The sequence below is a fragment of the Dermacentor silvarum genome, chromosome 4 (assembly GCF_013339745.2).
Source record: "Dermacentor silvarum isolate Dsil-2018 chromosome 4, BIME_Dsil_1.4, whole genome shotgun sequence".
NCBI classification, from domain to species: domain Eukaryota; kingdom Metazoa; phylum Arthropoda; class Arachnida; order Ixodida; family Ixodidae; genus Dermacentor; species Dermacentor silvarum.
This window is the reverse complement of record NC_051157.2, coordinates 26,650,058-26,675,511: the sequence shown is the minus strand read 5'-3', so window position 1 is coordinate 26,675,511 and position 25,454 is coordinate 26,650,058. Positions and strand designations below refer to the sequence as shown.

The following is a 25,454-nucleotide window of genomic DNA, read 5'->3' as shown; positions in this document are numbered from 1 at the left end:
TATTTATCAGGAAGCGTGTGGCCAGGCTGACAGGGCCGCAAAAGGTATAACTGCCCATAACGGGGAGGCCCATGCATACCGCAAACGCTGTGAGGCCTTCAACTGATGTTTCGGGAGGGAATGCTCTGGTGACAGTCACTGAAGCCGTCGCCACAACGCGGTACACCACGCTTTTTCCTGCTAGTGGCCCTGTCATACAGGAACGCTATTTCCGGCTACGTTGATCTACAACGCAAACCGAGTTTAACTGGATCGAGTAAATTTTTAGCAATATTCAGAGGATGTTCATGCAATAAAAGCATACATATAAAAGAGAAGCGTTAAAAACGTGCGCGCGTGGTTTTATAAGCGACCCAACTGTCTTGACTACTAAGATCCGCGCACACACGGATACAAGCACGCGGATGCAAGCAACGATCGAAGCCCGCGAAGCTGGCGAAGCGCAGACCACTGGGCCGGTATTTTGTAGCGATGACTTATAATCCACCCCTCACGGCCGGCTGATCCCGTTGATAACGCGAGCGGACCGTCGCTCTGACAAAGCGCGATAAGCGCGAAAAGGCATTAGCACCGGCATAGCCTCCTCCGGAAAGGCATCGCTACAAAATACCGCTAGGGTGCGCAGACGCAGCAGAGTAGTCGCCGAGAGTCGAGACGCGCGCAACACCGCCGGCGTCCCGGGAGCGTCTGGAAGTAGTCCGCGCGTTGTGTCCGGTTTGCCGTCGACCATTTGTGACTTGTAATGCGGACTGCTTACTGTGCCACCTGGGTAAGCCCCAGAAGGTGTTTGATATAATCAGTTTTATATGGTCAGCTACGGTGCTTGTTTCTTTTGCGAAAAGTTTAAGTGCGGAAGAACACAAGGTACAGCGCTGAAAGCGGCGAGCGCGAAATTGCGCCATTGTGCGGTGCGGCTCATACTCTTTCCGAAACCATCATTTCTTATCTCCGGTTGTCAAAGTAGGTTGCACCGCGCTTCGCGGTAGCTTTGCATTGGACAATGTCCGCCCAAGAAGCAACTCAGAAGATGGATGAGTATCTCACCTCATTAGGATTTTGGAGGAAGCAAATCGCCGCTGATGGCTCCTGCTTGTTTAGAGTGGTTTCCGAGCACGTGAGTCGACCTTCAGCATACTTCGTGTATTTACTTGCGCTACCATTATGCTCTCGGATCGGCTACTTTTTGATTTGTTAACGTGTTATGAGAGTTGTCAGCGTGGCAAGTTAATGCATGGTTCTTACTTTTCGGTGGTCTAGGTGTACAACACGCAATCGAAACATGAAGCTGTACGACAGGCGTGTGTGCAGCACTTACGTGAGAACAAGTCCATCTATTCAAAGGTGAGTCTTCTGTCCTCTTAGCTGCCGTTTCTTTATTTTATCTAAAGCGAAGCTTTCTTTGTCAACTATTCTGTGTTTCTCGCGTAGTAGCCAGGGCTCAAAAGGGTTTCAACAATAGCGCCCACCCTCTTAAAAAAAAAAATCGTCCGTAAATTATTGGCGTACCAGAGTTGGGGAGAAGCAACGCATTTGCAGTTGTTGGGGCCAAAAGAGGCGACGGTGCGTTGGTTGGCGACAAGCGAAGGAGGGTGTTATGGGGTGCAGTTTCGCGCCTTTCCGTGCTCTCTCGCCGCCTCAAAGGAAAGTCTTAGCAGAAGGCCCTTCACAAAAAGAAAAACGGCGGCGTTTCGGAGTTGCAAAACTTTTCCAAATGATGGGGGTCGCGTGACTAGGCACGGCAAGCCTGGCGTTATGGTGCATATAGGATGAGGAGCCACGCGAAGGAGCATAGGGCGTTAGTTACATTAGGTGGGTTTGCCCCCGTGAGTGTAATTCCGGGCTACGACGACAGACAAGGTGCCTCCGGTCGTTACTAACTTAACGTCGACCTACACAAACCCCAAAACGTGGATTCTTTATTTCATAAAGAGCACATAGTGCCTTTAGAAGAGCGGTGCGTTGGGCAAGTTGGTTAAGGTTCATGATTAGCGGCAGCGTGTTTGTCGTCTCGCTTAGTCCTTGCCTTTGCGTTGCCGCTAATAACGAACACATACTGTCTACAGTTAATGTCGACTCTCAACACGCCCGCAAACAAGTTTGCTACCACGTCTTTGCTCATGGCCGGGTTTGACGACGTAAATCAGTACAAAGCACGTCTCGTGCTATCAGCTATTGGCCCATCTTAAGCAGTCTTGCTGACATTCCCGCGCGCTTCTTCACGAAGACGAAGAACTCGTGCATGCGTGTACAGTGAGTTTAATTCACGTTATCTTTTGAATGCTGTTTCGTTTCAAGAAAGTTTTACTGTTCCAACATTCAAATTGTTAATTCTCTTGTTTTTATCCAATTAATTAAACCACCCGATTCATGGTCAATCACCCACTGTGGGTATGCACCACAACCACTCGGGTCCACTACTACTACTTTTGTGCATCCTTGTATTGCCTTAGCTGCTGCAACCTCTTCAAACATGCACCCTCAAGATATGCCCCCCCCTGGAAACCCCATGTATAGTCTGTCCACTCATGTAAATGATTCACTTTCATGAACTGCAAAAATGACACCACTTGTATATTTGGAAACCACTTTGCACGAAAAGCAGCACACATTGGCTTAAACTCACCTGCATTTCAGTGTCACACAGCTGTGCCTTCAATGGACACTGCATGTGACCATCAAAGGTATACCTCCTGACACTGAAAAAAAAAAAAAAAAAAAAAAAAAACACACCTAAACGTAGCACAATAGCTTCGCTTCCTTTAGATATCGGCATTGCGTTCGGTCTGCACACTTTGTTGTTCCTTTTCATTTTTTCTCATGCTGCGTTCGCAGTTTTGTGAGTGATATGAAAAAAATAATAAAGCCTTTTTTTTTTTAAATGTTTGTACGCTTGCCCTAACTACATAAGTCTTTGACTGTTTATAGCACTGAAACTGTGTTTGACATTCACAAGCCTTTCAGGACAGTGTGTTGAAGTCATTTATGTTCGGGAAATATTAGGAGAAAAGTTGTATTAAACTAGCCTTGCCAACTGCATTAAGGTTCTCTCACACCGCTTTTTCATCTTTTAGTACATTGATGCGGACTTCGATCAATATCTGACAAACATGGAAAATGTGAAGGCAAGTATCAAATGATGACACAACATATATTTCACTTGCACTGAGCTGTCTGTTAGAATGCAGCTTGGAAATTTTTCTTTTCTTCCAGGTCTGGGGCGGCCATTTGGAGATGCATGCAATGGCAGAACTGTACAAGTAAGAACGAAAAAAAATAAATTATTACACTGTGGCTAAGGCTTGGTTTACTTTAGAATGAGCAACTGCTAATATGTTTTCATTGTTTATTCTTTCCAACAGGTGACCATTACGCTTTTATACTAGGGTGCAGTTACTTTGCTCATGTTTGAGGCTTGACAAAGGTTAATTCTGCAACATTAGCTGCTTGACCAAAGCCTGAGCGTAATAAGGATAGCATTGTAATGGCAAATAAGCAGCCAGCTAAAGGCCTTGGGTGTAGCGCACCCAACAGTACAAAAGAGCGACACAGATACTGTGTTGCTCTTTTGTTTTGTGCTGAGTGCGCTAAGCCCAAGGTCTTGAGTGTGACATGCCAACAAGCCCAGCATGCAACCTTAAGCAGCCAGCTGGTCACACCTTTCCTTCACGTGATTTCCTTTACTTCACAGAGTTGCACAAGATGATTTCTAACAGACTTGACTACTATGGTTTTTTTTTTTTTTTTTCTGTCTGTTTCATGTTCACAAGGTATTGACTTGCCTCTTTTATTTGAACCTATAGGAAAGACTTCCTGATCTTTGATAACCCCGGCAGGAGTCCCTACTATGCAACGGAGAACCACTTTCAAGATGTGGTACGATCTCTTTAATTCAGTTTTCTTTGCCATGCACATGGATACTTCATACCTGCCAAGTCTCCCGGATTACCAGGGAGACTCCCGGATTTGGACCGTTTCTTCCGGTTGTACAGTTGACAGGAAAATCTCCTGGAAATTGCAGTTGCGTCCCGTTTCTATCTGCGTCCAGCGCTTTGTCAGTCCACATTGGCAAAAAGAACCCAATCCAATCCAGTGGGAAGTTCATTGCGAAAAAATTTTTAAAAGTAGTAGGGAAACCCTATACATGCGCTATTTCGTTAACCGCAGAGCCGCTCTTTACGCTGATGGGGTTGTTGGATGCCCTAGTGGCCCTAGCCTCATTAAGCTAGCGAGCGAATTCCGCATTCCGCCACTAGCAATACTAGACTCTCTATCATTCTCCTCGGTGTCCGCAGCTCTGGAATTGCGTAGGCCTACGGTCAGGTCATGGCTTTAAAAGCAAGGAGCACTGGCGCGAAAAGTGCACTGCTCAGTCGAAGTGACGGGTATTTTATTTTTGATACCCACAGAGCAATGCAGAGTGAGAGCGGCAATTTAACATCGGGGAAAAATACAAGGACGCAGTGCCGCTCGTTTAAGATGCTGGGATTCATCATCCTCGCAAAATGTTTAAGAAATGGAATTTCTTGCAATCAAACATTATCCGAAAAATTTTTAAACACCTGCCGTGGTTGCTTAGTGGCTTTGGCATTGCGCTGCTAAACACGAGTTCGCGGTCGCAGCGGCCGCATTTCGTTGGGGGTGAAATGCAAAAACGCTCGTGTGCCGTCCATTGGGTGCACATTAAAGAACCCCCCGGTGGTCGAAATTAATCCGGAGTTCCCCACTACAGGGGGGGGGGGGTGTGCCTCATGATCAGATGGTGGTTGTGGGCGTAAGACCCGAGAATTTAATTAAATTTTAAAGAATTTGTGAAGACAGAAGTAGCAACAACGAAATGCTTGCAAAAGTGAGACATTGATGTTCATGTGGTCATTTGTTTATTTGTAAATAAAATTGTGAGGAAGTTCTCCTGTCAGTACTTGAAAATATAGACGTCGGGGAGAGTGGTGTAACCGACTGCCCTCCCCCCCCCCCCTCCTCTGGTCGGAAGATCTCCCTGATTTAGTTGCTTCAAACTTGGCAGGCATGCTACTTAATATCTTTCTTCTCTAGGTGATGCTCTGCTACACCCTTGGTAATCACTATGATGTCGTGTACTCGAGGCAAAGACTTGGTGCTGCAGCCATGTGCCAATGTGAGTCCCGATATTTTTTCAACCCATTTTATATCACCTATTCATTGGCTAATCTTAATTTGTGTTGTCTCATTGTTTTCCACAGCCCTTTTGTACGAAACTCTGTACAAGACAGTTTTTGAGTTTGGAGACGATGTTCACTTGGCAGTCAAAAAGATGCTCTATGACAAGACGTACTTCAAGCACAAGAAGAACATGACCTTTCAGCAGTGGAAAGAGAGGTAACGGGCGAGAGCCCTTTTTCTCCGGTAAAAAGGGTTTCATGTGTTAAAAACTTATCGTCATATTTGTACTTGCTGTTTATTTTAAATATGCTTTTTTTTTTTCCTAATATGGGCCCTTTAAACAACCTAAGCACACTTGTGCATAGATGCCTATTACATGCTGCACACCATTGTATTAATGAAATAAAGGTGACTTTCATTTTATTTTTCTCATGGCCCGCGGGGGCCATGTTGTGTCATAATTATGTGAGTGCAGATTCTGTAGTCCTTCCTGTCTTTTTTTTTTTTTTTGTTCTTTTTACTGCCAAGGCCTGAATAATTTTCCAGAGGTTTTCGTATTGCTGTGGTGCTCATGGTTTCGTCGCTGTGGCATTCTGCTGCTGAGCAAAGAGCCATAATATCAAATCGTGGTCACTGCGGCTCCTCTGGAATGCAATAAATATTTTACTTAAGTTTACTGGGTGATTTCAAGTAAAAGAAATATATGGAAGTTTACTAATTCAGAAAATGCATCAACGGCACCACAATGCAGTTTTCACAGAAAGACTTTTTATTGCGATAGCAATTATATGGACACTTCAACGGGATTTCTGCCGTCGCCGTGAGGTTCCGTATAGATTCCAAGGGTGATAAAATCGTCGCCGCGCACCGTATGCGCGAGTAAAAGCGCGCGGGGGATGCGCGCTATCACGGAGAGCCAACGCACGGCGGAAAGCAAACGCGATTGTCGCCCAAAAGACCGTGGGGGTATGGGGGGGAGGGAGGCGGAGCGATGCTGTGCTACGGCACCAAATGCTTATCTTGCAACCCAGCGCAAGGAGAACTGGCAACGCAATCTCCCACGCGAAAGCAAAAAAAAAAGCGGGGAGATAGCGCGGGAGGGACAGGGGGAGCAGCTTCTACTCTGCCAACAAATACGCTTGCACTGGCTGTGGTGGCCGTCGCCCGCACCGTTTCTTTATCTCCACCACGGCTGGGCTCGACTGGCGCGCGCGCGCGCCAGTCGAGCCCGGCCGTGTCTCCACACGGCTCTGACCTTTATGCGCTGTCCATTCGCCGCTCAGTTTCCGTTGAAACGATAGACCGCACGATTCTTCGCCCGCTGCAGCGGCCGCGCCAGCGTTTTGACAGTCGTTGTCTGCGGTCATTCAGTGTGATCTATTCATGTTTGCTTGTGCGCGATGACACCATGCTTGTCAATTCAGTTAGAAAGCGAATGTGTCCAAGTTTATGCGGCCGATGAGACCACTCTACTATCCCTACTCCGAATAGCTCTCTACCAATTTGCTATCGCAATTGATGCTTCGCCTTTCGGGCGAAACTGCGACATTTTTTTTTTTTTTTTGCACAAAAAAAAATCAAAATAAATACATTTGTTGCAGACAAGTGGTGCTATGGTTCCATTGTACAAACTGCTTACAGAAATGAAACAGCACCTCCTTGTGGCAACGTAATTGTTTTGTCAGGAAAATGTTAACAATTCTATATTTTTCTGCGCATTTCTGTGACGAGCACATCATACTACTGTTTACATTTTCGTATTATTGTTCTGCAGGAGAATTCAGTAAAAGTGGCTGAGATGTACCCATATTAAAATGTGACATCTTTTGTAACCATTGACAGCTGGTAAGTCAGTTCCAGGGTGTAACAAATTAACAGCTGGTTCCACATTACAAAAGTGATGGTCATCCCCTAGGCTTGCACCTTTTTCTTGCTTATGGTAGCTCTGATCTTGGCAGCAGTATCAAGCTCATCTATGAAATTAGCTCGAGTTTTTGCCTTCAGTGCCACAATAAACGATTGCTATACAAATGTGTCTTAATATAAGTGTTATGTGTTTTCATTTCTTGCTCTTTTTTTAGTGTCAAGTTTGGGCTAGAGACCAACGTCCTTACTGAGGAGGAACAGGTTAGGTAGCATGCGGTTACGAATGATTTGGCGCGTGATTTGAAGTTGTGACATCTCTTACAGGCCAATGCTTCTGAGGTTGTGACTGCGTTGGCCAATCGAATACCCCCATTTCCATTCAAAGTTGCCAAGGCTTTGGACCCGACAATCTACAGAAATGTCGAATATGACATTTGGAACGAGGCAGAGAAAGGTAGCTGTCACTCTTGGCTTCAAACTTGTCCCTGAAACTGCAAGTTACCCAAGCGGCAGCTCAGTGACCATGCTTTGCTGCTGCTAAGTGCACAGTCACAGGTTCAATTCCCTGGCCACTTTCCACTCAGAATCACATGCTTGACAGCAGATGATGATGCTTGTCTGCGAAGTGTTGGGTGCACGTTCAAAGCTAATATGCAACCCCCCTCTACAGGGTCTCCCGTGCCCCTGTATTGCATTGGGATATTTAAAGCGATGAAATATTAAAAAAAAAAAAATGTTGCTTTTTGCTAGCTTTTGTGACGAATCCAATGGTATTTAAAATGTAGAATTTCGCACGGCAGTTGCTCTACAGCTACACTATCAAAAACTAGGCTTACGCTGCCGAAAAGTTTCAGTTGGTCTTGTACAGCATCGGTCACTCGATGCTGTGCGATTGGCTTAAAGACAGTGCAGATCAGTTGTGCTATTTGCACTGCATGTTCACGGAAACATTTAATGTCTCACTGCTAAGTAATTTGTGTGGCTTGTCTCGGCATGCACTATTCAACAGTTGCTCATGTAAACATGGCCTTGGGTTGATGTGTGTACCTTTCAAGGAGTACAGACATAAAATTAACTTGAGAGAACACATTGCTGGGCTAGTTGGTTCATATTTTGGGTTTAACAAGAAGACATTTCAGATGGGACAAAGCTCTTGAATCTATCTCCTTTTGTCCCGTCTAAGGTGTGCACTTGTTAACCTGGAAGTTATGAAATCATTAAAATGTTTTGTTTACAATATTGTGCATGAAATTGTTTGTGAAGCACAATATGAAGCAACCAATGATTTTTGTATGGAAGATAAACTTCAGGATGTCAAAATTAGTCCCAAGTTCTTCACAACAGAGTCCCTAGGGACATAGCCCATTGTGCAGCTTCGGGATGTTGAGCCCCGTTAAAAAAAAAAAAAAAAAAAAAAAAGATTAGCAATGTGTAACCCAACACTAAATTTTAAAGATTGGGCTTTCAATCTGAATATTTCAAGCTTAGTGCAGCACTGACGTCAGCGTGGTGTCACAGAGTGCTTGTTAAGAAGTAATTAGAGGTGAATGCTGCGTGAGGCAGCTGCTTTAGCTGATGGCAACGCTGCTGTCACCGACTGCATGCATGCACTGTTGAAACTACTGTTATGACATTACCAAGCTTCCACATACCAGAACCCCTCAGTAGAGTAAACCACTTTATTGTTGCGTGAAACTGTAGTCTTGCCACCACTTACATATGGTGCACATGTCACAGGTCATAATGTCGCACATAATGTCACACTTGAACCCGTGGTTTGTGTTTGCAGCACTGTGGGAGGAACGCTTGACCTGCAACCATTCATATAGACTGCCAGCCGATAGTGCATAAGCACTACTTGGGCCATGCAGCTGCTTGCATGCATGCATCTTCCCATTCACCTCTGCCCCATGTTGGCCAATGTTAGTGTAAATTTCAAGGCTAGACGGTTACATCATGGTCACCAAGATTTTCTTCTCTCCTACTTTCTTTGTTTAAGAAAAAAAAGGAAACACTGCTACTGCTACCATTGCTTCTAATACTACACGCTTTATATTGTTATGAGAACAGGGCTACGAGAACGGGCCATATAAATGTCCACATGCCGGTGTTGGCTGCTGACTATTCACTTATGTCAACTATCATTTTGCAGGAGTGCCTCACCTTAAAACCATGGTGACAATGTAAATGCTCATGCAGGAATTGTAGGCCCTTGTTCAGGAGTGTTTCAGATGCAGTTGGCATGGACCTCCAGATTTTCATGTTAAAATAGTCCACCTCTTGCTAGCTTTCTTTTTAGTCTTTCTTTTTTTGTTGCATGTGCTAAGAACTATTAGAGTTATCCTAAATGTAAATAAGGTAATACGATCATTGGATATTACCGATGGAGCAGGAAATGTGCAAGTGCAATGCTTGTGATGTCATGTGGATACAAAGCAAGGGAGCCACAATTTGGAATTACAGCTGTAAGAATAAAGCCATTAAGACATAACTTGGATGTTATTTGTTTTTAGCACTGTTTACATTACTGCATAGTTTTGTTTTTTTAGGAGTGAAATTGAATTTGAGAAATTAAGTGATTTTACATAGGTCAAGGGCACCCATCTCCCAGATTGACCAAAAGTGTGCTATAGAAACTTTTGCTTTGTGCAGCCCAGCTTGCCTGTAGTTTGGCTTTAGTATTTGCGCCTCTTTCTGCTGCTTCGAATTAACGCACATTTTGCATGCTAGATTGGCTGCTGTCTTATGCAATATGACAGAGGATTGGCTTTATTCTTTTTGATATACTTAATAATGCACCGTTTTTCACATTCAGGATTTCTGCACGACACTTGATCAAATAGATAATTTTTCTGTTTTGCTTGTTTCAGCATTATACTAAAGGAAATGCATTAGGTGAAACTAACAAATAACTAAAATATCGACCTCACTTCACCTGCAAGAAAACATTTGCATTACCTATGTTTGGTGGTCACATCATTTGGGCCTTTGTGACCTTCAATTGCGTATTCATCTGTCTGTTAGCTTGACACAGAATAATTAACCATGTTAAATTTATGTGCAATATTTCTCACAGAAAAATGAAGTTTTTCAAGTGCCTGCTGGGAAAAGGAAATGTCTTATGTGTTATTTGACTTCATGGCTTCCTAGGTAGCATATTGACTTGTAGTAAAAGAAATGGTGAGAGGAATAAAAGTACCGTATAGGCTCATGTAAGAGCCACTTTTTTTTTCTACAATTTTGATGAGGTGCGGCCATTACACGGGACCAAAACTTTTGGTCGAAGTGTTGCTGGCGTAGCGCGTGATAAATCGCCGATGCGTGCGTGCAGCATCGGGGCACCGAACATGATTGCTTCTCTGTTGGACATTTTTTTTTTTTTAATTCAAATTTTGGCCTGCCAAGTTCGGGGTGCAGCCCTACATGGGTGCGGCCCTTACACGAGTCTATACAGTATGTTGTTTTCCTCATTGTTGAACGCCACTTTTCATTTATTGTCAACGAGGGCTAGGTATTGATACACATTTTGCAACTGCTTTTGGTGCAGTGTCCTTCAGTGAATTAGATTTATCATAGCTGTGCAGGTTCATTGTTAAATGAAAATTTTTACTGAACTTTCCAGAGAAAATCCGCAGGGAACAACAAGTGATTCCAAAGTTGGAGCCCGGCGTTAAATGTTTGGTGAGTATAGTGCAGCGGCAGCAGTTGGTTGCTATATAGATCGTATCAATCAATGAAACGGTGTTCTTTGGCAAAATCTGAAAGTTCCTGCAGAGGAACTTTCTGTGGAAAGACTAGTTGTCTGTATTATGAAAAAGAAAAAGGTAAATTCTTAATTTGCACTGTGTATGTTCTGCATTTTTTGCCTTGGTGACACTGAGGCAGCAAGGTACAAACGAACATGGAATAGCAGGTGTTGATTGTTTGTAGTGGCCCGACCTATTTTTGCACCACTGGGGAGGAACTACTGGAGGGAGTACGATGCTAGTGAAGGTAGCATGCAATATCCAGATGGGCAAATGAACATTGTTGTGCTCAAAAGCAGCATTTACCATGCACATGGCATGAGAAAGTGCATGCATACAATGGCTTGGTGAATAGTGGGTAACGTTCACCACTAGCCATTTTCATGTCTACTCAATACAAAGGCTTCTCCAAGCAAAGACTAGTTTTGGACAGCTGAACTGAAAAAACTAAGGACTAAGGAAGACGGACAAAAATGTTGTTGTACTAATAACTGCATTTTAGTTTCGCGCATGCAGCTGCATATATAGTAGTGCATGCGCAAAAAAAGAAAAGACGTACACATTGTCTGCGCTTCGTATTAGCCATGTAAAGGAAGATGATGGGTGATTGCATGTCGCCTGCCGGCAAGATATGTTATAGAAGCGAAGCTTTTCCTTGCAAACCTTGCTGAGATTTCGTGATTGTGGGTGCTGCGTGGCTGTTCTTTAGCTAAGCCAACAAATCGCAGCAGAGGACTTATGCGACATCACCGCTGGGTTCCTTGTAGCACCACCAGATGACGCTCACCTCCGTGCATCCGTAGCAGCGGCAGAGGCCATGGGGGGGAAAGAAAAAAAAATTGCATAGCTCGGCGTTGTGCATCCGCGGCAGCGGCATTGCATTAGCCTCTCTACAATGCCTGAATAAAGCCTTACGTATCACTTTGTGCGGACATTCAATAAACACAAATTGTTCCGACTCTTTATGCACTCTCGCAAAGCTTTGCTGTATATATTTTCTAACTCTCATCTGCTGCGGTCTTTTTTTCTTTAGTGGCCAAACTACTGAGGGTGTGCTTGAGCATGTGCTCCCTTCCTTAGATATCTCAGTGGCCTCCAGGATTTCCTGTTTTTTGTCTTGTTGCTGCTTTTCGTTAAAATGCTAACTTGATTAAAATTAGCTTGGCATGCACAATTCCTACAATGATCTGCCAAGTGTCAATAGGTTGCTGTTGTCTTGAGTGAGGGTGCATGTTAAAAATGTCTCTGATCCGCTCATTAAGGCATCGTCCTGTTTGCCCAATATCTGCCACGACGTAACTGTGACATCCTTGTCTGCCTTCCTTAGTCCTTTGTTTTTCAGTTCAACTGTTCAAAACTCGTTTTAGCTATGAACCGACTAGCTCAGGTAAATACTGTTCTCCAAGCAATTAAAATTTACCCCTGTTTTGAGCCAGCTGACCCCTTCACTATGCCTGTCAATTTCTCAATTCCATCACAAGACAGTTTTACTGCCATCTTCATCTGCTATTCTTTTTCCTTGGTAAGAAAATTCTAATGGATTGGTAGTCATCTGTTCTACACTTTGCAGGACTTGCCCCACTTCACTTCTTCCTAATCATAGCCAGAATGTCTGCTACTTCTGTTCACTCTATAATCCATACTCTTCTCACTCTCAACGTTGTGCCTATTTTTTTTTTTCATCACTCGCGTGGCCCTTCATTTCTTCCTATGCTTCTTTGTTGTTATTTATTTTATTTATTAAATACTGCAGACACGTGGTCCAAGCAGGGAGGGTGGCTTATGCAATGAAAATAAGATTGACAAAACAAACAGAACCACAAAATTACAAGATCAGGATGTGGGTTCAATTATACAATTCCATTCAGTTAGTTCGAGGAAAAAAAGAAAACTTGCATGTATTCGTTCTTGCAAAGGAGTTAATGCATCATGTCTGTGGTGGCGTGTAGTTGCGGTTGATAACTGTGATTAAAATTCAGGTGGGTCAAGGGACAAATTGTTAGTGTGAAGTAGTTTAAGGATTTCAAGTCTGTTTCTTTGAGTGTTTCAATGTTCATTTTCATATGTTCGGTGGGGGAATTAGATCTTAAAAATTTGTGAAATATAAATCTGACCGCTTTACTCAGAATTCTCTCAAGACTATTGATATTAGTTTTTGTGTACAGATCACGAACTATGCATGCATATTCCAGCTTAGGTCTAATTAGGGAGACGTAGCATAACATTTTAACATTAGAAGGGGCTTAAGTTTGTATTTCAAAAAACATAGTTTTCTGAAGGCTGAAGGGCAAGTGTTATGTAATCATTCCATGATGGTGTATTGTTAAGGGTCGCTAGGCATTTATAACTAGTGACTTCCTGAAGAGGTGATCAGGGGTGGGACTCCTGCACCAATTGCGCCATTTTGATGCAAACACAAATTCCTGTGCCAAACTGCGCCAAACAGAAAATTAACGAAATTGCGTCACACTGCGCCAGAACGGCTTCTGCATGTGTGCTCCGGCAGTGGCTGTGAACAGCGGGCGGGTTCGTTCCGCAGACCACGCAACGGCGCCTCCCGCACAGTTTCTTGCAATTTTCGCACTTATAACACTGGACTTTTCGGTGCTTCGGTAAGTGACCGGTGCGCGCGCGGCCACTCCTGGCTCTTCTCACTGCTGTCAGAACGGCCAGGGCGGCTGTAGTTAGAGTTCACTAAAATAGTAGCTACAAGTAGGCTGAGGGCACTGCAAGCGAACTAGGTAGGGAGGTGCCCGCTGCAGCGGGTTCAGCGGGTGGTCTGCTCTGTCCACAGGGCCGGTATAGCATAAAACTATTCCAATCTGTTCTTATGCCCATATAGGCTAGGCCTGAGCCATTTTGACATATCGCAAAGGGCTAATGGCGGATTTTGAACAAAAAGTCGCAGTTCAGGCAAAGCATCAAATGTGATAGCAAATTAGCAGACAGCTATACGAAGTAAGGATACTTGTAAACATTCCCTTACTAACTGAATTAACAAGCATGGTGTCATGCACGCGCAAGCAAACATGAACAGATCTCATTCGATGACCACGGAAACTCGCTGTCTCTAAACACTGGAGTGAGGAAGTGCGGAGCAGCAGCGAGCAAAAACTCTGTGGTGAAGATGCTATAAGTGCTCGCGCTCTGTCCCCATTGCAGATTGCTTTTAAGATAGGGCTCGCGCTGCCGCGCCATATTCAGCAGCTGCCGGAGAAACGCCCCCTCCCTCCGCACACCCCACGGTGCCTTGCGCACGACCGAAGATGGCTCGCTTCCTCCCTGCTTTCACTTGAACGTACAGCATACGGAGTGCAGTGATGATGTTATCGCCACTGGACTTTATGCGGAGCATCACGGCGACGACGATGGCAGAAATGCGGCTGGAATGTCTATATAATTGCTATCGCAATAAAGCCAGATTGGGATAGTTTGATGTTATACCAGCCCAGGGTTGATTGCGGGTCTCTGGGTCTGCGGTGACACATGGTGACCCAGAAATTATGTTAGCGCGTCGAATGGACCTTATAATTTGAGAACAATTGCCATTATCGTCATGAGCGTTGGTGCGGGAATATATAGTTCGATCGTAGTTCCGCCGATGTTTTTGGCTTGACAGGAAAACATGCGCCGTGCCGCCGCTCGCTCCACTCTTTCATATTCTATCATAAGAAGCCAAAGACAACACAGGGGAAATTACTTGCACTTACTAATTGAATTAAAGAAATGATAGATTAATGGAAATGAAAGTTTACCTTTCATTTCCATTAATATATTATTTCTTTCATTCACTTAGCAAGTACAAGTCATTTCCCTTATGTTGTCCTTGGTGTCTTTGTTGGCTTCTTATGATATTATTATTTAAAATCGGGCCCCTCGGTTCTCTTTCTTCTCGTTCCTTCCATATTCTAGTACGCTATAGCTACAAAGCATGCTTCTACTGCGCGCTTTGTGTTGGTTTATTCTGTTTCATCATGGTTTCAAAGTGCACTGCCATATTCCATTATTCCACCAAAATTCTGATTGGCCTGCTCGAAACTGCTCCAAAATGAAATTTACTCTGATCCAAACTGCTCCAAAATGCCATTTTGTCTGCTCCAAACTGCTCCAACACACAATTTTACGTGCTCCAGAAATTGCTCCAAAATTACTTTGAGCAGTCCCACTCTTGGGTGGTTAATCTAACTTATAGGTATAAAGCGGGGGTGATTTCTTATGTTTTCTTATGATTTCATTTGCTGTAGTATGCTTTTGTCTGTGTTAGTGTCATTCCCCAGCACCTGCACTATGCAAGAGTATTATTTAAACTACAACACAAACTAGTTTCATCATGGGTAGAAACAGTATTTTTAAAGAGCAAACAATCATAGGCAGATAATCAAATCTGCGCACCACCTTCAACAGTGTTAACAATGTCATTAATACATAGAACAAGAAGAGGGCAGAAGAAACTGCCCTGGGGAACACTCGATGGGACCAGAAGGCAGCCTGATTTTTTGCCATTTTTATCGCAACAAATTTTTTCCAGTTAGACAAATAAGCAGAAACCCGAGAGAGAAACATCTGAGGGATTTCAGCATTTTCAAGTTATGAATGCCTTACGGAAGTCAAGGAAAATTATGTCTATTTGACTGTTCTCGTCAAGGTTTGATGTAAAGAAGTGAATGTCTGTGACCAGCTGTGTGACAGTCAAATACCGTTTTCTGAACCCGTGCTGAAAGTTAATATGGAGTGCTTTTCTAGATATTTGGTTATGCTTTTTACTATGATATATATGTTCAATGAGTTTGCAGCATGGTGACATTAAATGGGACGGTAATTTTCTACAAGTAGACGGTCTCATTCGGGCTGTCCTCCAATCACTGGGTAATTCGAACGACTATAACGAAGCATGGAATAGTATAATAAGAAACTTTGATCACAGTGTAAAAGCACTTCTGGTACTTGGCTGGTTTCTACTGTACTCTGACAACGATGTAAAGCTCGCTCTAGTTCAGTGCCAGATAAAGTGTGCCCAAACTGAAGGTTCAGCCACTCACTAGAGCAATTGGAGGTCAGAAGAGGAAACACTTCACATTGTAAACAAACGTGGCACACAAATAGCTAAGGCACTATGTGGCAGACGCCAAGCTTCACTTCAAGGCCGTGGTTTTCTGTCGTTTTCATTGTATGGATGGTATCTTCTAGTGGAAATAGCCATTATGCAGATTACAAATGGGCCTTTCTTTATTGCTTTCAATCTTTCTGTCAGTTGATCCAGTCTGTCAAAGTGTGACTGAGCAAAAAAAATTTAGCTTCGTCTTTTGGTGGTGATTCGAACTGGCAACTTTTTGGTTCTGAGCCAAGTGTTCTAACCACTACATTGCGGCGGTTTCATCGTAGGGACCGAATAGTGGCTATCTTGTGCACTGTGTTTCTTGTCGTCATATTTTCGCGCTATATACTAAATGAATCAACTCACCCAAGAAAACATTTTGATAAGTAGGAGCATGTTATACTGCAAGGCAATTTGTGTGTGCTTCGTGCATGATCAGAGGCTAATGTTGCAAGCATTGGAACTCGGCACAACAGTGAAAAGACACATTTCTTTGGGTGTGCTGCCAGGTTTCTTGTGTGCTGAATAAAAACCTGAAATACTTCCGAGAGGAAATGTCGGTGAGTGAGGAGGCAATACAAGCCATAATGTGGTGTCAACGAACTTTCAGTTACTTAAAAGTGTTCTGGTGTGCCTTTATTCATCAGGAAATGTGGATTTCCCTTGGTTAGTGCCATTACATCTTCTTCGCTTTCAAAAGTGACACCCTTCATTTCATTTTTTTACTTTCTTGTTACTCTTGCAAGCTTTCCTACCAAAAGCAAAACGACCAATCTCAGTATAGCTCATCTTGCACCTGTGTTCATTGCTCCCATTATTTTTATTTTGTCGCCATCGCAGAGGTTGATGAGAAGCAGGCAAATGTTTTTTAGGCAGCAAGAAAAGAGAAAAGCTCCCCATTTGCTCTCATATTCAAAGTAATAGAGTTTGGAGAACTCCACTCTGTCAGAACTGGACCTGTCCACATAGCTGACATGCCTGAGCTGTGCTTCGATAGGCACCTAAAGAATGTGCGACCCGCCATGGTTGCTCAGTGGCTATGGTGTTGGGCTGCTGAGCACGAGGTCGCGGGATCGAATCCCGGCCACGGCGGCCGCATTTCGATGGGGGCGAAATGCGAAAACACCCGTGTACTTAGATTTAGGTGCACGTTAAAGAACCCCAGGTGGTCCAAATTTCCGGAGTCCCCCACTACGGCGTGCCTCATAATCAGAACTGGTTTTGGCACGTAAAACCCCATAATTTAATTAATTTAAAGAATGTGCGGGCACTGGATATTTTCGTGCCTTTTAATATCTGTTGATGTTTCATGTGTCTAACGTCTACTAGGGGGAAATGGAATGCAAATTGTCACTGCTGCTCATGTTGGTTTGCAGCTTATTTCACCCCTGTGAAAATTGGAAGTGGAAGGGATGCCTGTTTTCCTAAATTACTAAATATTTTCGTTGATGAACAACAAGGCATGAATTTGTCTATTTTAAAAATTTATTTTGCAACATATAAGGAACACTTACATGCGCAATACATAATTGACAAGGAAAGTAATTGTGTGGGGACATTTAAATGTAGACGCAAAAATTTCATGCCACTTCTTGCATAATATTTCAATTCTTTCGACTGTGCACAAAATTTGCTAATGTGCAAGTGATCTTGGCATAGCTTTTATGTGAAGTTTGGCATCCAGTATTGGCTGCCAAGTACCTGTGCACTTGTAGAAGGAAGTGAAAGTTGCAGTGTCTTTTTCGTAGGTGCGGCTGACTCGCGACTTGGAAGGCCACAGTGCTTCTTTCCAAGCTCACATTCAGAAAATGGAGCCAAACGAAGGACCCATCACAGTTTTCATTGAAAAGCTGGGGAAAATGTGAGTGCATTTAATTTTGGTGTAGTCGTGCCTCTTGAAGTGAATGAAAGCACAAATACTTTTCAAGAGTGCCTAAAGTTCTGTTGCCCACTGGTAGTTATGGTGCAGCGTCCATTGAGCACTCTTCTGCTTGATTTGTTGAACAGATGCAGCAATAGCTGAGCTGCAACTGTTTGAACGAATATGCATTCTTGTTTTCCCATGACTGGCTGTCACTTGCTTTTAACTTGGAAGTGGAACACCCTTCTAGCTGCAATATAGACCTCTCACTAGGGGTAGAATAACATTTTTCACATTACATGTAAGAAGCATGCAAGTCGCATTAAGTTTCTAGAGAAGCTAGGGAATTTTGGTAAATTTTCTGCCATACAGGAAAGCTAAAAAGAAAAATGCATTTGGAATGTATTAATGCTTCTTTATTGGGATATGTCGCTACGCTAACCATCTCTGACCATCTGGAATTGAGCTCAATGAGACGTGCATTTTAAGTGATAAGAGCTCCATATTTGGGCAGAAACAAGACTGCAAATGTTGCTGAAATGGCAGCATATGTTAAAGAGTTTGTGTTCAGTGAACTGGAGCAAAGCAGTCTCACTTTCTTTCCATTGCAAGCAGTAATGTTAACAAGTTTCAGTTCAGCACATCTCACCTCCCCCTGGTTTTTCATCTTGCGACAAGCTACTCGGAAGGTATGCTTGTAGCCCGCTTTCGATGGAGAAAGCCTCACCAGGTACTCCACATAGAGCACTGCACGGGCTCGGGCTTACCCGAAAGCCCGGGCCCGGGCCGGGCCGGGTAGAACAGTTTTTTCACGGGCTCGGGCCGGGCCCGGGCCGGGCTCGGGTTTTCTGGTGGTGTGCATGTAACGTGCAGAGAGTTATTCTTGGGCGTCTCAACTCTGATAAACATTATTTTTCGGTCTCGGGCCGGGTTCGGGTCGGTTTCGAGTCGGGCTCGGGCCGGGCCGGGCGGGTAATGTAGATTATTTCCGGGCCCGGGCCGGGCCCGGGTCTCGCCATAAAAGGTTTGATCGGGCTCGGGCGGGCCGCCCAACGTAAAAACGGGCCCGGGCCGGGCCCGGGCTGAAAAAATCGGCCCGTGCAGTGCTCTAACTCCACATACTTCGTCGCTCTCTATTGGCACTGCTTGCGCAGTTGTGCCTGCTTTTTTTGCTCTTATTCTTTAGAATGGTCCAGCGAGCTCAAACTGGGCTAGCTTGTTGAGGTTCATGGTGGAAGTGAAAGCAAAATAGAATGGAGGGTGCTGACAAATTTCTATTCTGAGCCAGGAAAAATTTATAGGAAATAAATTTGATAGAAGTACACAGATGCAAACAAGGAAATCTGTGAAGTGAAAACCTACAAGTAACATTTCATGTACCATCAAGTTACCCAGTTCACTTTCAAGCATCGGTATTAACAAGCAGGCATGTGTGGTTGTTATGTAAATCAATATAGTTGGCATGTTAATGTTCCCAGAAGCATGATGCACTTAATCCCCTTCTTGTGTGGCAGGATTCCTCAGTGCACATCTGTGCGAGCGCTAAAATGGTCACACCAAGATAACATCTGGCCTTGGTGGCCCATAGGACATGTTCTCTTCCTCACCCCTTCAGCCTCTTTGAGATTACTCTCTTAGTGATAGCATCTTATTCAGACCAACCCATAGTTCTTTTAATATTTGGATTCAGCTTTGTATTTTTGGCTGCAGTTGCTATAAAATGTTTTCCCCCATATTTTTTTATGCATGTTGCTGTGCATTGTTTTGCAAGTGAGCCTGTGGGTGATAAATAAGTCTGTAAACTTAATGTGTGTGGAGTTCTTGACATCAAAGCCAGAATTGAAAATGGTGAAATTTCTGTATCTTTAAAGGTGCGTAGTACCGTACAAGAGTGTTCAGGCACTGCCCCTGCCAGCATACAAAGGTAAGGATGTGATGTGAGCTTCCAATGAATAAAGCAGTAATCAACTTTTGGTAAAGTTTTGAGCACATTTTTACATTTCAACCATTGTTGGAATTCATTTTTTATGAAATGTACACGATGACTTAAAATATAATTCAGAATCATTCATTGGTATTCAATTTAGTATTTGCTGCAAGCTTGAATATTGGGCTGTTTTCTGTGCTTGGGCACTTCTCTGTTAAGATTCGAGCTTAAGAATGGCACAAAAATAAAATGCAGACATGAAGTACAGGACAGGCTCCAACTTCCAACTGATGTATTCCAGGAAGCTTGTGACGAAGTAAACTTCAGACGCGTGCACATTCACAAAAACAGCACTTAGGGGCGCAAGAATTCTTGAAAGAAGCCGCAACCAGGTTGCCCGAGATTTAATTTAGGCTTTTCATGTCAAGAAAAGGGGAGCACAATGCATCTGCATTCTGTCATCCCTCTATAACAATAAATACAAATTATTAAATATGGCTTTTTAAATGATATGGATCTTGCACGGTGCTGTTTGTTGTGTGTGTGAAATCACATGCGCCTGAAGTTTACTTGGGTATCAACTTCCTAAAACAAATCAGTTGGAAGTTGGCGCCTCTCCTATACTGCATGTCCATGTTATATCTTTGTACCATTCTTAATCTCAAATCATAAACCAAATAGTCCAGCACAATGTGTTAGTCTCTTTTAAGACTTGCTTGCATATCTAATATAAAACCATAGCTTGATATAGTTGCAATCCTGAATAAATGTGCTTTAGTATTACCTCTCAATTTTTTTTTCATACATTTGCTTATTGCAACAGGAGGAATGAAAATACAGACTGATTTATCTTTTGTACTGTGCGCACACAACTGGTGACTGAGTAGAGGATAAATGGTATATGGCTGGATTGTTCATCAGAATTCATTGTGTGAGGGAAGTGCAACTCTAGACAGCAGCATTATATCTTAAGATGTCTGTCCAGTGTTGCATTCCCATGACACTATGAACTTATCAGTTGCTTGTGACCGTAGAGTTATCTTAGGGCCACAATTTCCCAGTATCAGAAAGGAAGTGTTGACCTTATTGTACAGCTCACATCTAAGTCTGGTTAGCATAGTGCTCAAAATAGTTAGAGCAGTGTTCTCAATGTGATTCACTGTGTGTGATGACTGTGACCAGAGTGCAATGCATAATGCAGGGCACTCTGATGCGTTCAGGGAACACCAAATAGAAATACTGAATCAGTTTAGATCAATAAAGTATTTTTGAAGAGCTCTACCTTCTTTGATTGCACGGTAGTAATACTGGAAGAAAAAAAATGACAGTACCATTTTTGAATTTTGCACCAGAACCCCAGGTTCGGTACGTAGTGACGTCACCGATTGCAAAGCTTTGTTTTTCATTTCTACCTTAGTTCAGTAAAGGTTCTTGAAACTTCCTACATTCAGTGTTTGACTCTTTTCGATTACAATGGTTTTTTTCAGTACCAATAAAAATTTAACTAGGCCTAAGCGGAGAGTCAAAATCCATGATCTCGCAGCGAGCTGGTGTGGGAATTTCAAGGTGGCTTCGCCGCCCATCTTTCATTTTCGCCACTTTTCTGGCCACAATAAGAGCGGCTTCTTTGGTATTGTGGAACAGTAATTTACTAACAAAACTATAAAAAAATTTTTATTGCCTGCTTAAGGCTTAATAAGGAGAGAAAAGGCATCTTGGTTGAGGTTTCCACTCTGCAATCTTGCCCTGGTAATGTTTTTTTCACCATAAATTGTTTCACTTTATTTCATTTCTTGCGTAAAGTGCCCTTGAACATCCAAAGGCATTGATGATGGGGTACCTGTCTTGGGTAGGAACGATCTGCAAACCTGTAAAGATGGGTAATGAGAGTGCAATTTCAAATCATACTGGAGCTGTCACATTACAGATTGTATTTCGAGGCCATGACTCGTAAAGGGCCACTCACCAGGTCTGGCCATTTCGAGCTGACAAGCGCAGTGCTAACACTGCATGCTAACGATCTTGTCTGCCAAGTACAGTGAAATATTATTGATACGATCTTCACGAAAACTGGAAAATAAAATGTATCATCCGAAAATCTCATCATCTGACGTTTTATTCAACCAAGTTGTATAATGGGAAAAGAAAAAAAAATGTATCTCCCGAAAAACAAATTACACGGAATCGTATCAACAAGGTTCCAGTGCATTACATTGCTACGCGCTGCGGAAAGAGCTGAAATTTCAAACCAAACACTGTTTGCCATTCTCCTTGTGGGTGCCGCGCTCCCAGCTGGAGAGTCGATGTCAATCATGCAAGTTTGCTACGTACATAGCCGTGCTGTGACATAACTTTGAGTGACATATGACTTTGAGAATTATTCAAGGCAACAGCAGTTATTTGTTTAGTCTGTTGCTTCAATAGATGAATGAAAGTTTAGAAAAATAATAAAACACACAAACCGAATGGCCGCATGTCTTTGTTTTACTTAGTACCGCAGCAAGAGAGTTTCGTCTGCTTGTTCCCATGTCATGCAGTCACACGTGCAGAGAGCGAAAGTATGGCATTTTCTACCGTGTTTTAGCGTGCCAACATGCTCTGTGAACTGCTTGCGTGTGCCTCATTGTTAGCGTAGCACTGACTTGTACCGCCAGTCAGCTGTACTCGTGCAGTGTGCAAAATCGTGCGCTCGCAGAACGAGGCAAATGCAACAGCTCGCGCGCGAGACTGTCAGTGGAAGTGCACCGCACAGCAAAAAAGCGGCCTGTAATGTATGCGTCACAGGGATTCTCCAGCTCCGGTATGGGAGAACGCAGGGAAGAAATTACGCTCGCAAAGGCCAGAAAGGGCAAGTGGAGAGAGTCCGTGTTGGCAGTGACGTTCACTTCCTAAAATCATAGGTTCGCGGCACTGAATTATTTCTGTCTTTGCTATTAATGAACCAATTTGAAAAATTCTTGCAGTAGAACGCTCCCTAGAGGGCACGTAACAACTTGTAATGTGTAACAAAAATTTGCTATGTGTCCTAGTGAGGGACCCTTTAAAGGGGTCCTAAACCAACCCTTGGGCTTGGCAAATAAACAGTCTGCAAATAACATAAGCTGCTGTGAACATCTCAGCGAAATTTTGCAGTCGTGCGTGACATATAGAGCTTGCAAGAAGCGCGAATTCACCTTTTTTTCCAAACGCTTTTTAACAGAAGCCTCCTCACTTTTTTCGAGGCTGCCATATTTCATCATAGAAGCAGATTCCCATATGCAGTTGCTGTTGGCGGATAGCTGACATCAATCAAGAAGGGTGTTTGGATCAGTGTGCTTCTTCCTACTGTTGCTGTATATATTTATTGATGCAGTTTAGTAAACAGGCTGAAGTAGGTGAAAATCTGCGTTCTGAACTTTGGTAAGAATTGCACAATTCTGGAAGTACAACTGTCTTACTACTGCTGGCTATTGTCTGCTAATGCTTGGATAGGCTTGCCTGCTGTAGGGATGAAACTTTGCTTATCAGTGCCATAGCTATCAGGTCTCGCTAATTTCAATTAGTTTTGAACACTCGACTGAAGGCACCACCTTGCTCCCTTGTAGCCTACGCAGTACAAGGCATTGAAGGTCTGATAGCACCGTGAAGGCCATCTTTGATGGCCAATAACTATACTTCTGCTGAACACATTGAAGTACTTCTTGCTGCAAAGTATCTCCGAATATAATTTAACGTCAAATGCATTTCTCGACTTCAATAAAACGTGATTCAGGACACCTTTAAGGATAGTGTCAATTCTAGCGTGCACCAATTCTTCAGAAGTGAACCTGGTAAAATAGGTCTGTGAACACCCTTCTGATCTGCACACTGATATGAGAAAATGCCCATTGCTCTACTGAGGCATTGCACTGCATGTTACAATAAACTGAAAATTATCACCAAACGTTGTGAAGAAACTCATGGTGAACACCACACTTGCATCTAGGAGTTCCGTCACTGCTTTTGACTTGCTGTGCAGCCTCTGCTCTAAGAGATAAGTTATTACATTTGGTTCCTGCCTACAGCATTGACTTGGCGCCAGGGCCCCCCATGCAAGCAGCGAGGTATCCTCTACCAGCACACACTACTGTCCAGCGTTCCAGGTGAAGCATTTGCAAGTTCTTTCCATGCTTTTCCTCTTTTCTCATTGCCTGTTGTGCCACTTCTTAATTGACGGGACTGTTACAGTGGCTGAGTGTTGTAGTGTTATGTCATTGAGCGTGATGTCACGAGTTTTCGCTTGTGGCAGTAGACGAATTCTGAAGCTGGATAGCTTTGCCATGGAGCGTGGCTGGCATTCACATTTGTTAGTTAGGAAAGGAATTTGTTTTAAAGGAGCAACTTACATTAGATGACCCCTTCCTGTTCTTTTCAGAGTACAGATGTTAGTAATACAATCAACGTCCGATTTTTCGGACTCTCTAGGTCCGAGAAAATCATCCAGTCTTAAAAATGAATGCATGCCTTTTACTGTCCCCAAGGGCTCAAATTGCTGTAGGTACATCCTAAATAGCTCTAAAGGCCTGCCAGTACATTGTGGGGGTCTTCCCCAACCCGTAGCGCGTGTAATCGCAGCTACGTAGGGTTCGGGCGAATAAGGCAACCAGCGAGTCAACTCAACAACGTTTATTGCTGTCAGCAATAAAACACACTTGTAGAGGGAAGTCCGCTCTGTATAACGACTAGTAAAATAGGCTTGCCTCGTCGCGTGTGGTAGTCACGCGAACGAGGTCACTCACGGCTTTCAGCAGGTAAAAATCCGTCCAGGCAGTAGGTCAAGCGAGGTCAGAGAGACCGGGGGTCTCTCGGTCGCGCTGTTTTATGCCTTTTTGCCTTTCCGCGAGGGGAGTGTCCTCCTCGCCCGCCGGATGCTTTCCCTCTTCCCGCGCGGCACGCGCGTCGCGAGAGGCGAGCGAGAACCGGGAGAGGGCAAAGTGCATTTCTCCCGTGTTCGCCCGGCTCCCGCAGCGCGCGGTGTGCGCGCACGAGATGTCCACCCGGCTGCTGTCGCGGGCGCTCCGTGCGCCGGCGACGGGCGAGCGCCCGCGGGAGAAGGTGGCAGCGTGTGCTCCCCCACATCCTCCCCCCCTTAAGAAGGCCCCCGTACGTTGAGGCTGGCACCTAGGGACGTCCGTTTGCCTGAGTACCCGCCGAGGTTGGCGACCGAGGAAGCGTTGTGGTGATGTAGCCCTCAGCTGGCGGACACTTGATGCCGACTCGGAGGCGGCTGGTCAGCTGCACTGCTCGGGCTTGCGAGGCGGGATCGTTGTCGGGGCTCGAAGGTGGCTCTCAGTGCTGCGCCCTAGGTGTCGGCTGCGCTGGAGGGGTGGTCGTCTGCCGGCCGCCGGCTTGCGGTTCGTGCGGCTCCAAGGCCGGCGTAGCGCCGTCAGTACTGCAAGGGCGTCAGTTGTTCCAGTGCGTACTGCAGGCAATTCGCACGGCCGTATCTCGTCTTGCTCTGCTCCTGGAAATTATCAGCAACTGCATAGCAAACTGCACGGAACTGTGATCAGCAGCATAGTTGGCCGTATCCGGGGACACCATCGACGTCTGTTGCGAAGGGAATGTTCGCAAGCATCATCACCAATTCGAGTCGCAGCACAGGATAATCACCGCACTGGCCCTCACAGCAGTCTTTGGTGAAACCGCACACCCACGCGTCGAGCGTTCACGCCACATTCCCGTCGTGGCCTTGACGACTCGTCGTCCATACTCGGCGCTCCATGGTCACTAGACGTTCGCTTCCCCGGCAGGAACTACCAAGGTGCCAGCCCGGCGCGGCTGTATGCTCACGCGGTACGC

The 25,454-nt window shown here is 44.3% G+C and overlaps 1 protein-coding gene across 2 annotated transcripts in view; it reads left to right on the top strand.

Moving 5' to 3' along the window:
- The first annotated feature begins 647 nt into the window (after positions 1-647).
- The window catches only part of LOC119449651 (uncharacterized), a 69,512-nt gene continuing 44,705 nt past the window's right edge, over positions 648-25,454 (top strand). For both annotated transcript variants that reach the window (XM_049665346.1, XM_037712869.2), the window contains exons 1-13: positions 648-1,114; positions 1,258-1,341; positions 3,072-3,122; positions 3,211-3,257; positions 3,801-3,873; positions 5,053-5,134; positions 5,220-5,355; positions 7,221-7,266; positions 7,330-7,459; positions 10,628-10,686; positions 17,595-17,707; positions 19,579-19,631; positions 23,678-23,755. In XM_049665346.1, coding sequence (XP_049521303.1) covers positions 1,001-1,114; positions 1,258-1,341; positions 3,072-3,122; positions 3,211-3,257; positions 3,801-3,873; positions 5,053-5,134; positions 5,220-5,355; positions 7,221-7,266; positions 7,330-7,459; positions 10,628-10,686; positions 17,595-17,707; positions 19,579-19,631; positions 23,678-23,755 — 1,066 coding nt within the window. In that variant the 5' untranslated portion in view covers positions 648-1,000. The remainder of the gene's footprint in view (positions 1,115-1,257; positions 1,342-3,071; positions 3,123-3,210; positions 3,258-3,800; positions 3,874-5,052; positions 5,135-5,219; positions 5,356-7,220; positions 7,267-7,329; positions 7,460-10,627; positions 10,687-17,594; positions 17,708-19,578; positions 19,632-23,677; positions 23,756-25,454) is intronic.